The sequence below is a fragment of the Natrix helvetica genome, assembly GCF_964273705.1.
Source record: "Natrix helvetica genome assembly, chromosome: W".
Classification (NCBI taxonomy): Eukaryota; Metazoa; Chordata; class Lepidosauria; order Squamata; family Natricidae; genus Natrix; species Natrix helvetica.
The window spans coordinates 85,804,130-85,818,940 of NC_138555.1; the positions used below are offsets into that span (position 1 = coordinate 85,804,130).

The window sequence follows — 14,811 nt, forward strand, 5'->3', positions numbered from 1 at the left end:
CCTGGCAGCGGAAGTTTGGGCCGCCCTAAGCCCCGCCTCCTCCCTCCCCGACATGGCGGCCTCGGCGCTGAAGGTCGCCCTGGTGCCCTACGTTCTCCCCGAGCGCTGCTACGATGAGCTCGTCGTCAACCTCAACCTCCTGCACGGTGAGCCGGACCCGCCCACCTTAGGGGAGGGGAGGGGTTGCGCGGGGACCCGTCGCCGTGGCAACAGGGCCTGGGCGGAAGTGCCTGGCGTCCGTCGGCGGCCATCGTGGAGAAGGGCGGCAGCGAGGTTTTCCCATAGGATGACGGCGGAGGCGCCATGTTGGGAGTGGGCGGAAGGAGCCCGCTGTCGTTTGAATGGCTTGAAGATCGGGGGTCGGAATGGGGGTCCTTCCTCCGGGGGGAGGGGTCGGAGGAAGGTCCTCGCCCCCTCCCACCGCAGGGCTTTGACAGGCAGCCGCCGCGATGGGAGCCTCCCAGGGACCCCCCTGGGGCCTCCCGAGTGGTCGTGGGGGCGCTAGTGGGACCCTCTCCTCTCTTCTTCCTCCCGCGCAGTGCCCTGCCTGAAGGTCTTCCTCAGCAAAGCCCTCGGGTTCGGCGTGGTGGCCGGTTCCCTCGTGGGTAAGAGACCCCCCCTCCCCCCACAATCCCCCATAAGCCCCCCCTTCCCTCCCCCTCCCCCCACAATCCCCCATAAGCCCCCCCTTCCCTCCCCCTCCCCCCACAATCCCCCATAAGCCCCCCCTTCCCTCCCCCTCCCCTCCCCCCACAATCCGCCATAAACCCCCCCTTCCCCCTCCTTTCCCTCCCCCCCAATCTGCCTGCCCCCCAGTTCCCCAGTCCTTCTGGCTGATCCACCCATCCATGCTAGCCCCAAAGGGCAGAGAGGCTGGAATGCCATCCAGGGGTCCATCAAGGCCACGGGCCCCCAGAAAAAAGCCTCTGCCCCCCCCCCTCCGTGGCCCATGCCTTCCCCTGGGTCCCCTGGGAGAAGAATCCCTGCCCAGAGAGGTGGATGCTTTTGGGGGCTCATGCCACCCCCCCGGATTCCCTTTTGGCTGAGGGTCCTGCATCCCCCCCCCTTCCTCTAACCCTGACTGGTGCCTCCCGCTTTCCGCAGTGAAGATGCCGCAGATCCTGAAGATCCTGGGGGCCAAGAGCGCAGAGGGCCTGAGCTTCAACGCCATCCTGCTGGAGCTGGTGGCCATCAGTGGCACCATGGCCTACAGCATCGCCCACAACTTCCCCTTCAGGTAGAGGGGCTTTTTGGGGGGGGGACGAGGACGGGAGCTTCCCGTAGAGTTGGGCTGCTGGGTCGCTGCTCTTCCTCGGCTCTTTGGGCTGCCAAGAAGGCCGCAGGCACAGAACCGCAGATTGGGAAGGGACCCTGGAGGTCTTCTAGTCCATCCCCTTCCTCAAGCAGGAGACCCATTCCAGACCAAGGGCTGCCCTCTTAAGAAACCCCAGCTGTGGGGAAGAGGAGGGGTCTCACCATGGAAGGCCCAGCATGCAACCAAGGGGAATCTTAGGTCGTTTGGCTGGCACACCCCTGGGCCTCACCCCCTCTCTGGGGCTGATGGGACATGTAGTTCAACAAGAATGGAGGGAACGTGGCGTTTGAGTATTAGTCTATGTAGTTTGGTCTAGTGGCCCAGGTCCTGGCCTAGAAACCAGGAGACGGTGAGTTCTAGTCCCGTCTCAGGCCTGCAAGCCAAGTGTATGTATTTGGGCCAATCACCCGGAGACAGTGAGCTGGTGGGTCTGGACACGCAGGGGGCTCCCTCCAGCCCAGTGCTGCCAGCCTGCCCTTCCCCTTGGCAAGAGCGCTGACCCCCCCCTGCCCTCTTTCCTCCCCCTCCTGCGCAGCGCCTGGGGAGAGGCTCTCTTCGTCATGATGCAGACGGTCTCCATCGGCTTCATGGTGCAGTATTTCGGGAGCCACACCAAGCGGGGTAAGTAGGCGAGGAAGCGGGGCTGGGGTGGGGGGACTGGGGCATTTGCAGAGGGGCCCAACGACAGCCCTGCAGGGCGGCCCAAGCCGGAAGTCCTTTGGGGAGGATCTATTTTGGGAGGAAAACAAGAGTTTCGAAACAATTTTTATTGTTTTTCCGCTCCAAATATTTAGAATGGGAACTTGGGCAGCTTTCAGAGGGGAGGGAATTCTGGGAGTTGGAGTCCCCCCCTCTGAAAGTTGCCTTGGTGGAGACACACTAATCCTGTTGCATTTTGTAACATTCGCAAAGGCATTGAGGATATTGACTTAATTTTATGTTCATGGAGATTCTCCGTCTTCCGAGACAAGGTTGTCCGAACGGTGCTTTTTTTCTTTCTTTTTTCCCCCCTTGAAGAGGTTTCGCTTCTCATCCAGAGAAGCTTCTTCAGTTCTCGGCCCTTCCGTTCTGCAGAACGGAAGCAGCTTCTTGGATGAGAAGCGAAACCTCTTCGAGGAAAAAAAAACCAGTGGGATGCTGACTTAGGAAAAACGCTCTGGCGTCCCACCGTCCTCGTGCCTCTCCCGCCACTGGTGTCCAAACAAGAGGCCTGCGTGGGGGGGAAGGGGGGGCAGGGAATGAGGTGGGGGCTCCCCAGGGCCTCAGAGCATCATGTCGCAACCCCCTCTGTGCAGGCCTGGCCTTCCTCTTCACCTACTTCGCCCTCCTGTCCCTCCTCCTCTCTCCGGTCACCCCGCCGGCGGTCGTGACTATGCTTCAGGTGTCCAACATGCCCACTGCTGCCACAAGCAGGGTAAGCAGTAATCCCCCCCCCCAGATCAGGGTGGGGAGGGGCTTTCCGTGAAGGCGGCTTGCTTAACGGCGATAGTGGTGTGGCCCTGGCATCTCACGAGGCTCCCTCTCTCCAACAGCTCCTACAAGCAGCCACCAACTACCACAACGGCCACACCGGCCAACTCTCGGCCGTCACGACCTTCCTGCTGTTTGTGGGGTCTTTGGCACGGATCTTCACCTCCATCCAGGTAAGGGTGAGGCACCTAATCAAGGGAGGTACTAATACCCAGAGGAGGCATCCAGCCACTTCCGGCAAATAGGCTGGCCACGCCCCCGCCCGGTCGTAGGTGTGAAAAACGGTCATCGGTCACTTTTTTCCAAGCGTCGTAGCTTAGAAGAGTCACTAAGCGAGCGGTTGTAAGTGGAGGACTGTCTGTAAATGCCTAAAAGGCTGAGAGTGAGCCTGGAAACAAGAAGGCAGCCTCCTGCCCCAAGGCCATCACTTGAGATCCCCGGTCCTCAGTTAACGACCGTCCAGCCAGCATCCCTGACTCCGTATGCCGGCTCTGCAAACCGCTTAGAGAGGGCTGTACACGCCCTGCGAAGCGGTATATAAGTCTAAGGGCTATTCCTTGGGAAGGGAAGATGAAGGAAGGAAGGAAGGAAGGAAGGAAGGAAGGAGGGAGGGAGGGAGGGAGGGAGGGAGGGAGGGAAGGAAGGAGGGAGGGAGGGAGGGAGGGAGGGAGGGAGGGAAGGAAGGAAGGAAGGAAGGAAGGAAGGAAGGAAGGAAGGAAGGAAGGAAGGAAGGAAGGAAGGAAAGGGATGGTAAGAGGAAGGAGGGAGGGAGGGAAGGAAGCTGTAGTGGCACAATGCTTAGAATGCAGGATTGCAGGCTGACTCTGCCAACTGCCAGGATTTCGATCCTGACCAGCTGAAGATTGACTCAGCCTTCCCTCCTTCCAGATTGTTGGGGGGCAAGAGAGGCTGACTCTGTAAACCGCCGAGAGAGGGCCGTAAAAGCACTATAAAGCGGTATATAAGTCTAAGGGCTATTACTATCCCGGCCAGAGGGCTCGGGGGGAGCAAAAGGCTGCCAGGCTGCATTTTTCAAAGTTCACCAGGGGATGCCAGGCCTTGGGCTGCCTTTTGTCAACCGGGGACTTTCAGACAGGTGGACTTCAACTCCCAGAATCCCCCAGGCAGCAATGGGGACCCAAAGGTGCTTTCCCAAAAAGCAAGAGGGGGGGGGGGAAGTAACCGTGACCTGTGTGATTGAGAATCCCCAGAGACCCCTGGCTGGGACTGCGTGGTTTGAAGACCCCTGGACTTCAGCTCCCAGAATCCCCCTCGCCCCGTGGTTCTCAACCGTGGCTGCTTTGAAGGTGGGCGGACCAGCTCCCAGGATTCCCCAGTCAGGGATGTCCACACGTGTCTTAAAGTGGGATTCTGGGAGTTGAAGTCTTGAAAGTTGCCACGGTTGACCAATGTGAGGCTAGGGTGACCCAGGCGTCCCCAAAAGCAGGAGGCAGAGTCCCGGTCCCCACAAAAGAACCCTTTTATTAAAGGAACGTGAATTCCCCTCCTTCACCCTCAGCCAAGGCCTGGCAAACGGCCTTTCAAAGGAGTATTTATGACCACAGACCTTCTCTGTCTTGGAAAGCTGCCATGTAAATATTTTCCAAACGCAGTGCTGTGCAAGGAAAGACTTGGCACAGAGTCTCTGAGATTCAGGGACAGATCTTCACGCTCCTGAAACGAATCTAATCACCGACCAAACTAATGGTCTCCTGCAAACTCCACTCCCCTGGCGCTCCCCTTTTTATTTCCTCTGGGAGGGGCCAATCGCCTTCCACCTGTGGCTTTACTCCCAAGACGACCCTGATTTCTCAACTGTTCCCTTCGCCTGGCAGCTCTGTGCATGCGCACACTGGGAACAGGCTCCAGCTGTTCCTCTGCCTCACTGCTGTCTAGCTCCGAACGCAGAGTCCTCGTCTGAACCCACTGATCCAACTGTGCTGCCACAACCTGGGGGATTCTGGGAGTTGAAGTCCTCCCGTCATAAAATGTGGCCATCACAGCTCTGCCCTCTGGTCGGCTGGCCCGTCGCCTTCTGACTGGCCGGGTGTGGAGGGCCGAAGGCCTCCCCTGCTGAAATATGGGGCAGAGGGGGTGGGGAGCCCCTCCCTTGGACCCCAAGGAAAACCTCCCGCTTTGCCTTCTTCCCAGGAGACGGGGGATCTCCTAATGGTGCTGACCTACGTCGTCTCCCTGGCCTGCCACAGCCTCATTTTGGGACAGGTGCTCTACTACTGGAACGCTACGGGCAGGCTGAAGAAAGAGTGACCGGCCTGCTGCACGCCCACCCTCACCCGCGGGGCGCCATGCCCACCGGCTGACCTCAAGGATGCCCGCTACCTACTCTCCTTCCTGCATTCTGAGTCCAGGGAAGTGGCTCCCACGGGACCTTTTATGGCCAACGCAGGGCAGTGGGGCTGCTGCTTTCTTTTATTTAGGGGTTTAGGGGATGGGAAGAGGTTCTTTCCTTGCTTGACACCCCCCCCCCTTTTGAAAACAAAGAAGCTGCAACCGAATGTTTCCTTGTCTTGCCCTTCTTCCTCTCCCTCTAGGATGGAGCCCTTGCAAAACACAACACCTCCCCCAAGGAAGTTCCTGCCCCCCCTTGCCCTGTGGGGGGGGGACTTGGGCCTCTTGCCTTGGCAGGCTAATTGGGGTGATTAGGGAGAGAAGCTGCCCTCCCCCATCTGGGTGACTCAGCACAGCTGCCCAGGGGAGGAGGGGGGAAGCTCAGCCTGGCAAAAGCTACTGAAGCCATCCGAAAAAGCAGCCCGGGGGCCTGGATCTCCCCCTAGCAAATGGGGGGGGGGGGGTGAAACTAGCAGCCTCCCCCCTCCTCCTGCCCAGCTTTCCTGGCTCTGCCATCTTCCCGAGGGGGTGGGCAGCCAGCAGAAATAACCCTGGCACCTTTTGCCAGCTGTGCCAGGCAAGGCGACTTAACTCAGGGCAAAGGGTCTCCTCCCTTTCTCCCCTGCCAGAGGGGGGAGGGAGGGCTTCTCCCTGGGTCTTGTGGGGCGGGGGGGGGGGGTAAATCAGTTTGAACTCTGCAAACTCTGCTCTTTTAAACAAGCTTTTATTGGTGGTTTATATTAAAAAAAAAGACTTGGTTTATATATATATACCTTATAAAAAATTTTGTACTCCTTAAAAAACTCTTCATGCTGGCAATCGCCACACAGGGACAGTTTGGGTCAGGCCACTGTCCGGAGGCCCCCCACCCCCCACTTCTTTATTCCCCATTTTTTTGGGGGGGGGTCTTTGCACCTCTCCCCAAACTTTTGTCCTTGTTTGTCTCGTCTCGTGCCTTCCTTCCTTTCGCACGGTGACACAATCCCGAAATGCTGCCTGCAGCTGGAGTGGGGTCTCCTGCTTGCTAGAAGGGGGCCGCACAGCTGAAGCCCAGGGGCTGCTGAAGTGGGTACTCCGGGAGGTAGCCCGGGATGGCCGCGTCCGAGGCCTTGTAGCCCTGCAGCCCGTAAAGGGCCAACGTCTCCGTGAAGTTGCCCAGAGGGTGCTGAAGACCGCCGTCCGGCTTCCTTGGCATCGTGGCAACAGGTGGGTGGGCTGGTGGTCTGTGACCCAGGCTGCGGGCAAGAGAGAAGAAGGGCAGGGGGCTTAGTCCCATCCAGGGAAGGGGAGGGAGCATTTGAGGGAGGGAACCATGGGAAGAAAGCAAAGTGGGCTTGCAACATACGGAGTCAAACCCAGCCATCTTCATAAACGATAGTTAGGGGGGCGCAGGTTACAGCTTTGAGGGGGGGGCTCCCTTGCCTGCTGCCCCCAAGGCAGGCGTGCCCAACTTTGCCCAGCTTGAAGACGTGCAGGCTTCAACTCCCAGAATTCCCCAGGACTTTTGCTTTCTTTTCCCCCCTTCTCCTGCCGGAGAGATTTTGGGTGTAAAATTGTTAGAGGGAAGGCATGAATTAATTGCCCAGCCCTTTCTCCTTGCGGAGGGAGACACGCACGTGGGGTGGGGGGGTGCCAGCTTTGCCCTCCCCCCCCAGGAATAAGGTGCCAGGCTGAGTTTGGTAAGGCAGGAGCAGGATTCCCAAAGGGGGGGGGCTCAGCCAGCCCTCGGTGGGAGGGGGCCGGGGGTTCGGATTGCCACCTGCCCAGCCCTGCACCTGTGAGGAGAAAGCTGTTGGGGGGGAGAGGGGAGGGGGGCATGGGCGGGACCGAGCCGCATTCCTCCCATAGCCGGCTCTTCCAGTTCTGGCCAGGAGCCCCCAAACCTGTTCAGCCCTGCCTGGCCTCAGCCCGGAGCTGCTGGGGAGGGGGCCCAGGGGGCTTCCCACCCATCCCAGGGAAGCCAGAAGGGGCAAGGGCTGCCCTTTGCCTAAGCTGCGGGGTGCTTCTCCTGGCACAGCCAAGTCGCTCCTGGGCTCGCTTTGGCCCGGGCTTGACCCGGAACAGAGGGAGTGGGGCGGGGGGGGGGCGAGGTATACCTATTGGGTGCCTGCCTGGCAGGGCGAGCCAGAGGGCGCCCAGGGGAAACTGGCACCGCGGAGTCGTGGCGCAACAGAAGCCAGGCAGCCGGCAAAAGACGGAGAACCGTCGGGGGGGCGCCAGGGGGGGCTCCTCGCTCCTCGGAATCTGGTGGTCGCACCTGGGGGCAGGTGAGGCAGGAAAGGGGCCTCGCTAAGTGCAACCCCGACGCCCCCGGGCTCCTCGGGGCCGCCTCCGGGCTGTAAAACATCCTTCCGGGGGGGGGGGAAGAGAAGGAGGCGCGACTAGAGAGCCTCGCGAGGCCCCCGTCCCTGGAGCAGCCGGCAGCAACGGAGAGCGCGCCGACGCCCCCCACGCCCTGCAAGTGGAATGGGGCGGGTGGGGGTCGCTGGGGGCAAGCGGGAGTGGGCGGCTGCTTCAACCAGCCGGTTTCGGGACCCCTCCCCCCCGGAAAAGGTGTCTTGGGAGCTCAAGGGCGCCTCGAACCCTCGAGAGGACCCCTCCTCCTCCTCACCTGCAGGGGGCCGCGGCGGTCCCAAACACGTAGTCGGCGCCCGGAGCCATCCCGGGACCCGCGGGGCTTCCACAGAAGACGTCGCAGGGGGCGGCCCGGCCGAGGGGCGTCGAGGGTCCCGGCGGGCAAGCGGGGGAGCCGCCGGCGGGGGCTTTGCGGGCGGGGCGGCTCTTCCGCCGCGGACAGTACTTGTAGTTGGGGTGGTCGTGCAGGTGCCGCGCCCGCAGCCGCTTGGCCTCCTCGTGGAAGGGCTCCTTCTGGGCGGCGTCGAGGAGCTTCCAGGCGGCGCCCAGCCGCTTGGAGATCTCCGAGTTGTGCATCCGCGGGTGGGCCTGCGCCATCCGACGCCGCTGCCCTTGGGACCAGACCAAGAAGGCGTTCATGGGCCGCTTCACCTTCTCCGGCGTCGAGGGGGAGGGCTGGGGAGGGTCTCCCGCCGCCGCCGGCCTGTCCTTCGGGGACGCCTTCGGGGTGTAAAAGCCCGCGAACATCCTTGCGCCCGTCGGGGGGGCGGTGGAGGAAGAGCGACTAGAGAGCCTCGAGAGGCCCCCAGTCCCTGGAACAGCCGGCAGCAACGGAGCACATGCTGCCGGCCGGTGCTTGGATATAGGGAGCCAGGCCCCGCCCCTCCAGGCCCCGCCCCCACCCTTCTGCCGCCGGGGGCGCAGAGCAGACGGACCCCCCCCACCACCACCACTTTGCCTCCTCGTCCCGTGCCAACCCTGTAGTGACAGATGTAGGGTCGCCTGCTTGGCCAGGGGGTTCGACTAGAAGACCTCCAAGGTCCCTTCCAGCTCTAGCCTGATTGATTGATTGATTGATTGATGTGGTCTAGGGGTCTCCTGCTTGAGTAGGGGGTTGGAGGTTTGAAGAAGAGATTGGACAGCCGTTTGTCTGAAATGGGGCAGGTCACCTGCTTGGGCAGGGGGTGGGACTAGATGACCTGCAAGGCCCCTACCAACTCTGTTCATCTGTCTTATGCTGGGCTTCTGAGCATAAGCAGAGCGCTGGCAAGGCTCCTGAGCATGGGAGAAGGGCCGGGTGGGGTCCGCTTGAGACAGTCCATTATCTGAAGTGGGATAGGTTCTCCTGCTTGAGCAGGGGGCTGGACTAGAAGACCTCCAAGGTACCAGCTCATTCATTCTATTCTAAATCAATCATCTCAGGGTCAGCTGCGGCCACCACATTGCTGGAGCCCGTGACTCCAAGGGCAGGGTCTCCTGCCGTTGGACCCTCCTGCTCTGCCCTGGGCCACGCCGGGGGGGGGGGACCCCCAAGAGGCACCCCTAGCAGCAGCAGAAGCGGTAGGGAGGGGGGCTCCCCACAGAGCTTTCCAAGACGGGTGGGGGGGGGCATATGCAAAAGGGCAGAGCTCTCCCCCCTCCCTCTAAAATCCCTGGCAGGCATGGAGGAAAAGGGGTGGGGAGGGGGACACTGGGAGCCCCTCCCCCCCTTGAGATGCAAAGAATAGCATTTCCATCAGATTTCACCTTGGTCTTTGCTAGGTTTTGCTGCAGGAACCTGTTGGATTTCTGCCTGGTAATCCTCTGCTTAGAACACATTCACACACACACACAAAGAGACAGAAAGACACACACACACAGGGCCGGAAAAACAAGCTTGTTTTGTGTGTGTGTTTGTAGGATTATAAATGGCTTTTCTGGCCAGGTCCTCTGTAAACCACGTTCGGTTACTTTAAAAACCCGGCAGAACAGACCAAGATGAGGGTCCCGGGTGCCTTTTTGTGCCAAGCTGGGTCAAAACCTGGACTTAGAAGACGGGCCATCCGGGCTTAAGGTTGGGAGGCTGGCTGTGCGTGTGCCAGGAAGCAGGACCTTGGAAGAGCTGGGGTTAGGGTTACAGAGCACGCGCAGAGTGCCTTTGAAGTGAGGGAATTTGAAATCCGGCTGGAGGGGCAGAGGGTGCAGGTGGGCGGAGGGGAGGGCAGGAGGGGAGGGATACAGTGGTGTTTAAAGCAGCTCAACCCCTGTTGTATTTCCAGCCGGGTGCCGGGTTCTAATGTCATGCAAAGGGTCTAGGCCAGGAGTCCCCAAACTTGGCCATTTTTAAGACCTGTGGACTTCAACTCCCAGAATTCTCCAGGCAGCTGCAGGGGGGCCCTTTCTTAATAGAGGGTGGGTAGTAATATATCTTGACTTCAGCAAAGGGAAGGAAAACAGTTGGCTGGCTGGGGAATTCTGGGAGTTGAAGTCCACCAGTCTTAAAGGGGCCATGTTTGAAGCCCTCTGGTCTTAGGCTGAAGCCGCAAGGGAAGGGGGTTTCTGTCCACCCCCAAAAGACCCCACATTGTCCCTCTTTATTCCCTGACAGGCGCTGAAAAGCTAAGGCACCCTTGTGTGTGTTTTCAAGTCTGGAGCTTTAAGAGGGGTAGACTTCAACTCCCAGCATCCCCCAGCCAGCATGCTGGGAGTCGGAGTCCATCCTTTTTAAAGCTCCCAATATTGGCAAACACCGCCCCCACAAAACAAACACACACACACACACACACCATTCGAACCCTGATCAGATCTGGCACACCTGTGTGTTTTACCCCCTCCCTTAGAGGTTTTTCCCAAAATTAAATTTCCCAGAAAGGGCTGGAGCTACACCTGGTGGTCTTCCTTCCTTCTGCCCTCCTTTGGCTGCCAAGGGATGCCAGCAGGGCAGGAGAGCAGCCTAGTGGGTGAAGACGAGTTCCTATTTTGACCCCCTGCCCCCATCATGAGACTGTAAAGCTTCCTCCCAGGTGAGGGGCGGGGACCCTTCAGGCCATCCAGACCACCCTCCTTGGCTCAAGCAGGTGTTGTCCAGCCTGTTTTCACAGGGAAGGCAGCCCACCTCCCCCACCCCCTCCCCCACTGTCCAACTGCTAGTAGTCTCCGCTTGTGATACTTTTTGCTGTGACTTGGAGCAGAGGGTTGGACTGGATGACCTCAAAGGTCCCTTCCGGTTCTGTTTTGATTGACCTTTCGAGGGACAAAAGGGGTCTTAAACTTCTCAGATGAACCTTCCCTTTGGGTAGATTCTGATTTTTCTCAAGGTTATAAAATGCCTCATTTCTCTGGTAGATTTAACGTATTTTTCAGGCTATAAGGCGCACTTTTTTGTCTCCCAAAAGGGGGTGAAAATGTCTGTGCGTCTTATAGACTGAATATTGCTGAAGCCCCGCCCACCCACCCGCCATTATTTGGCCTCCCCATGCCCTTTTTGGGGGGGCTTTTTTCGGCCCTTTTGTTTGGAAAAAACAGCCTGAAAAAATCCTCAAAAATGAGCCCCAAAAATCCTCAAAAAGGGACCAAAAAGGACACAAAAACGGGCTGACAAAAAGCACAAAAATGGGCCAAAAAGACTAGAAACTGGGTAAAAAAAAAAGCCCCCCCCCCCAGAGGGCTGAAAATGGGGCCCGCGGAGGCCAAAAACCTTTTTTGCTGTTGCTTTCCTCTTCTCAATTTAGGTGCGTCTTATAATCCCCAAAACACGGTAGTTCTGTCACCAGCTGGCTCTCAGACTCAGCCAGCAATTGGTTTTAACTGGGGCTGCTGGGAGGCCGAGGGCCCCCTCCCCCTGCATAAGGACAGGGTGAGCCCCTTCCCCTCCTTTGGAACCGGATGGAAAAACAACCCGGGAATCTCAGATTTTTTCAAGAGTTGGTTTTTTTATTTCTCTTTTTAAATACTGTACAGTGAAAAATAAATAGTCTCAACCGTCACAGATCAAAGCCCCCCCCCATATTTCCCCCCACCCACAAACACACAAACTCGAGACCACCAGGCCAGGCGGCCTCTGCCTACTCACCTCTTGCACAGTGTTTTTAGAACAGGGAAAGAAAAGGGGGGAGGGGGGAGAGGGGGGGCGCCAGGGAGGACCCCCAAAGAGGGGCCAGGCTGCAGGCCGCTCCCCCCCCTTTTCTCCCCTCCCTAGCTGGGCAAGGGCTGCCTCCCCCTCCTCAGCTTGGACCTGACCCAGGCGGCCTCAGACCCTCTTTCCAGGGAGGGGTGGGCTGGCTCTCCCAAGACGGGACCCCTCCTCCAAGAGGCAAAACCAAAAAAGAAAAGAAAAAAGAAACAAAGCACTCGGCTTTTGTGTGTCCGTCTGTGTGTGTGTTGTGTTGTGTGTGTATGTGTGTGTTTGCGTTATCAGAAGGCACAGGTTGCTCCCCCCTCTTCCTTCCCCAAGTTTTGAATAGCCGCTTTTATTTATATTGATATTTGTTTTCCTTTCTCGCATTTGTTTCAAAACAAAAAAAAACCCCAAAACCTTTTTAAAGTCACCAAAAGAAAAAAGTTGTGAAAAGTTGTTGTATTTCCACACCCGATACCCCCCTCCCCCCTTCCTCACACCTCTCTCGGGAAACGGGGGGCACGACAAGGACCAGCTCAGGTAGCCTCAGAGAAATCCCGCCGTCTCCCCCCCCCGCGTCCCCTTTCACACACACAGAGGGCAGAAACAAACCAGGATTGGGGAGGGGGGCTTCGGACTCCCCTCCCGGCGACTGTCGCCAAAACCTTTAACCAGGATGCGTTTTTAAGAGCCGCGGCACAGAGAGGTTTGTTTTTCCCCCGTCTTTGGCAAGCTTGGAACGCGCACGAGAGGAAATGCCTTGGGGGGGTTGGGTGGGGGTGGATGTTGGTTTGTTCTGGTTTAAATGATGGTTTGTTTTGTTTTTGTTGGTTTGGTTGAACGAAGACTGGTAGTGGCGGTTTATTTCGTTTCGCTTGAAGATGGTGTTGCAAGCAGGTGGGAAGGTGGGATCGTTTCGCGGAGAGGAGGAGGAGGAGGAGGAGGAGGAAGAGGAGGGCCGGGCGGGCAGCACCAGCAGGGCCCTTAGGACACCCCGTTGACCAGGGTGGCCACCTCCACCTCGGCCCCGGCCGTGGGGCTGTGCTCCCCGTTCTCCGAAGGGCCGTTGGCCATCTTGCTGCTCGGCTCTGCCTGGAAGAGGGGGAGCGAACGGGAACTTCAACTCCCTGGGACTCCCCTTCTCGCCATTGCCCCGCCCCTCTCCAGAGCCCCCCCTTACCTTCTGCTTGGGGGGGTTGCCGCCCTCGGGGGTCTTCTCCTGGCTCTCCTTGCGGGGGGGGCCCTGGCGGCTCTGAGACTCTGCTCGGGATATGTAGTCCGCGACAGTCACTACGGAGAGGAAGAGGAGAGGGCGTCAGGCGTCAGGAAGGGAAGGGCGCCTTCTGCGCCCCCCCGGGAAATAACAGACTAGTCCTTGACTTAGGACCACAAGGCGACCCCCCCCCCCGCCAACACTAAGTGAGACAATTTGAGCTCGGCCCCATTGTATGGCGTTTCTGGCCACAGTCCTTAAGTGAGTCGCTGTAGGTGTGAAGTGAGTAAGACGCTGGCTCAGTGACTATATAAGAAGATCGCAAAAGGGGATCGCGCGGACCCAGGGACACCGCGACCGTCATAACTATAAACTAGTGGCCAAGCATCTTGATCATGTGCCCGAAGGGATTGCAGTAACGTGAAAACAGACGCACGTTGTGACTTCGGTCACTACATGAGCCGTCGTTAAGTTGAGGACTGCCTAGGGTCCTGGACGGTTCTTACCTGGCTGGCGATCCCGGCTGATGGAGCTGTCCACGCGGTTGCCACGGTTACGGCGCCGTCGGCTTCGGTTGCGTCTCTGCGGCTTCGACTCCTCCTCTGCTCAAAAGGAGGGAGCGTTGAGAGGGAGGGGACTCTAACACTAACCGCAAAGGAGAGCCCCCCGCCCAGAAGGGGCAGCCTGCTTTCCTCCGTGGCCAGGGGGTGGGGGGGTTCCCCGGGAGGGAGCTCTCACCAGTGCCGTTCTCATTGACAGAGGTGTTGTCTGACTCCAGGGCCCCGTCGATCACGGTGGTGTCTTCATCAGTGCGGCGTCGGCGTGAACGCCGGCGTCGATTGCCGAGGGCCTGCGACTCGCTGCCATCAGTGTCCGCGTTCTGGTCATTCTCGGTGTTCTCCAGGAGGCTATACGGATTGCTGTCGGGGTCTCTCAAGACTGCGGAGAGGAAGGGCGGGTTGGCAGGCGGGCTTGTCCTCCGGCTGTGGGGCAGGCAGAGGTGGATTCCTCGGGCCGTCTCCCTCCAACCCCCGGGACCTCCCCCTGAGGAGGAAGACCCTTTACCTGAGCTGATGGAGGAGGTGTTGTATTTGCTGCTGCTCCCGCGAGGGGCTGGAGCGGGACCCCGGCCTCGCCCTGTCCCTGGCCGCCGCCGGCCGTCCTCCAGACGAGGGTCCCGATCGTAGTCCTCTCTCTTCTCCGACTCCGTCTCGGAGGCGTTGGAGGCGTCCGAGTTGGTAGCTGGGGAGTTGAGGGTGGTGAGAGAAGGAAAGGGTTGGTCCCAGGACCCCCCAGGAGCTTTGGAGGGGGTCCCACGCGAGAGGCACGCGGCTCACCATAGCCAGAATTGGGTCCCCGGCGCCCCCGTCCACGCCCGCCGTAGCTCCCGCCGTAAGTCCTGGTGCTGTGCAGGGAGGAGGTGCTCTCGTCCGTGGTGTAGCCGCCCCGCTCTTTGTCGCCGCGGCTGGAGAGGGGCCGGAAGCCCAGGCCGATCTGGCGCAGCTGCTCGTCGATCTGCAGCCTCTCCAGGCGCAGCTGCTCCACTTCCTGCCCGGGGAGGAGGGAGAGGAAGGGTGAGGAGGGGCTTCCCTGGCCCTGCGAGGCTTAGACCAGGTGGGAGGTGGGGGAAGAGAAATTTGTAGGTGTGTGTGCTCGCCTAGGGACCCAACCTTGGGCCTTACCTGGAGGTAGGAGAGGTGGTATTCCAGGAGGGCCTGGGCGTTGCTGATATTCTCCCGCGTCCCCACGAAGATGAAGGGCACCATGCCCTGCAGAGAGAAGGGAGGAAGAGGAGGGGGGAAGATGACGGCAAGGTCTCTTTGTCCCGAGAGTGGGGGGTCTTGGGGGGGAAGGAAGCAAAGGCGACCCTTCAGGTCCAAGTGAGGCATCGTCGTTTGAGGAGGGGGTAGAAAAAGCCACCAGGAGGTGAAGGGAAGGCAGGGGGGCGGGAGGGAAAGGGGAGAGCGAGGGGGCTCAGGGGGCAAATGGGCATCCAACAAGCTGGAAGGAGCA

At 59.5% G+C, this 14,811-nt stretch overlaps 3 protein-coding genes across 3 annotated transcripts in view; 1 reads left to right on the top strand and 2 right to left on the bottom strand.

The window, feature by feature from the left end:
- MPDU1 (mannose-P-dolichol utilization defect 1) lies at nt 1–5,301 on the top strand. The gene is made up of 7 exons (XM_081968798.1): nt 1–146; nt 540–605; nt 1,105–1,237; nt 1,851–1,936; nt 2,611–2,729; nt 2,848–2,958; nt 4,937–5,301. The coding sequence occupies exons 1-7, from the start codon at nt 53–55 to the stop codon at nt 5,051–5,053; spliced, it is 726 nt and encodes a 241-aa protein (XP_081824924.1). The 5' UTR covers nt 1–52; the 3' UTR covers nt 5,054–5,301.
- A 144-nt stretch (nt 5,302–5,445) lies between these two features.
- LOC309400364 (uncharacterized protein) lies at nt 5,446–8,328 on the bottom strand. Its single transcript, XM_081968799.1, has 2 exons — nt 7,746–8,328; nt 5,446–6,369 (listed from the first exon to the last, which is right to left on the bottom strand). The coding sequence occupies exons 1-2, from the start codon at nt 8,234–8,236 to the stop codon at nt 6,159–6,161; spliced, it is 702 nt and encodes a 233-aa protein (XP_081824925.1). The 5' UTR covers nt 8,237–8,328; the 3' UTR covers nt 5,446–6,158.
- A 3,058-nt stretch (nt 8,329–11,386) lies between these two features.
- Nucleotides 11,387–14,811, bottom strand: part of FXR2 (FMR1 autosomal homolog 2) — a 28,864-nt gene continuing 25,439 nt past the window's right edge. The window contains exons 11-17 of the mRNA XM_081968946.1: nt 14,481–14,567; nt 14,136–14,346; nt 13,864–14,040; nt 13,537–13,737; nt 13,305–13,400; nt 12,766–12,875; nt 11,387–12,677 (exon numbers count right to left, since the gene is read on the bottom strand). Of these exons, the coding sequence (XP_081825072.1) occupies nt 12,570–12,677; nt 12,766–12,875; nt 13,305–13,400; nt 13,537–13,737; nt 13,864–14,040; nt 14,136–14,346; nt 14,481–14,567 (990 nt within the window). The 3' untranslated portion in view covers nt 11,387–12,569. The remainder of the gene's footprint in view (nt 12,678–12,765; nt 12,876–13,304; nt 13,401–13,536; nt 13,738–13,863; nt 14,041–14,135; nt 14,347–14,480; nt 14,568–14,811) is intronic.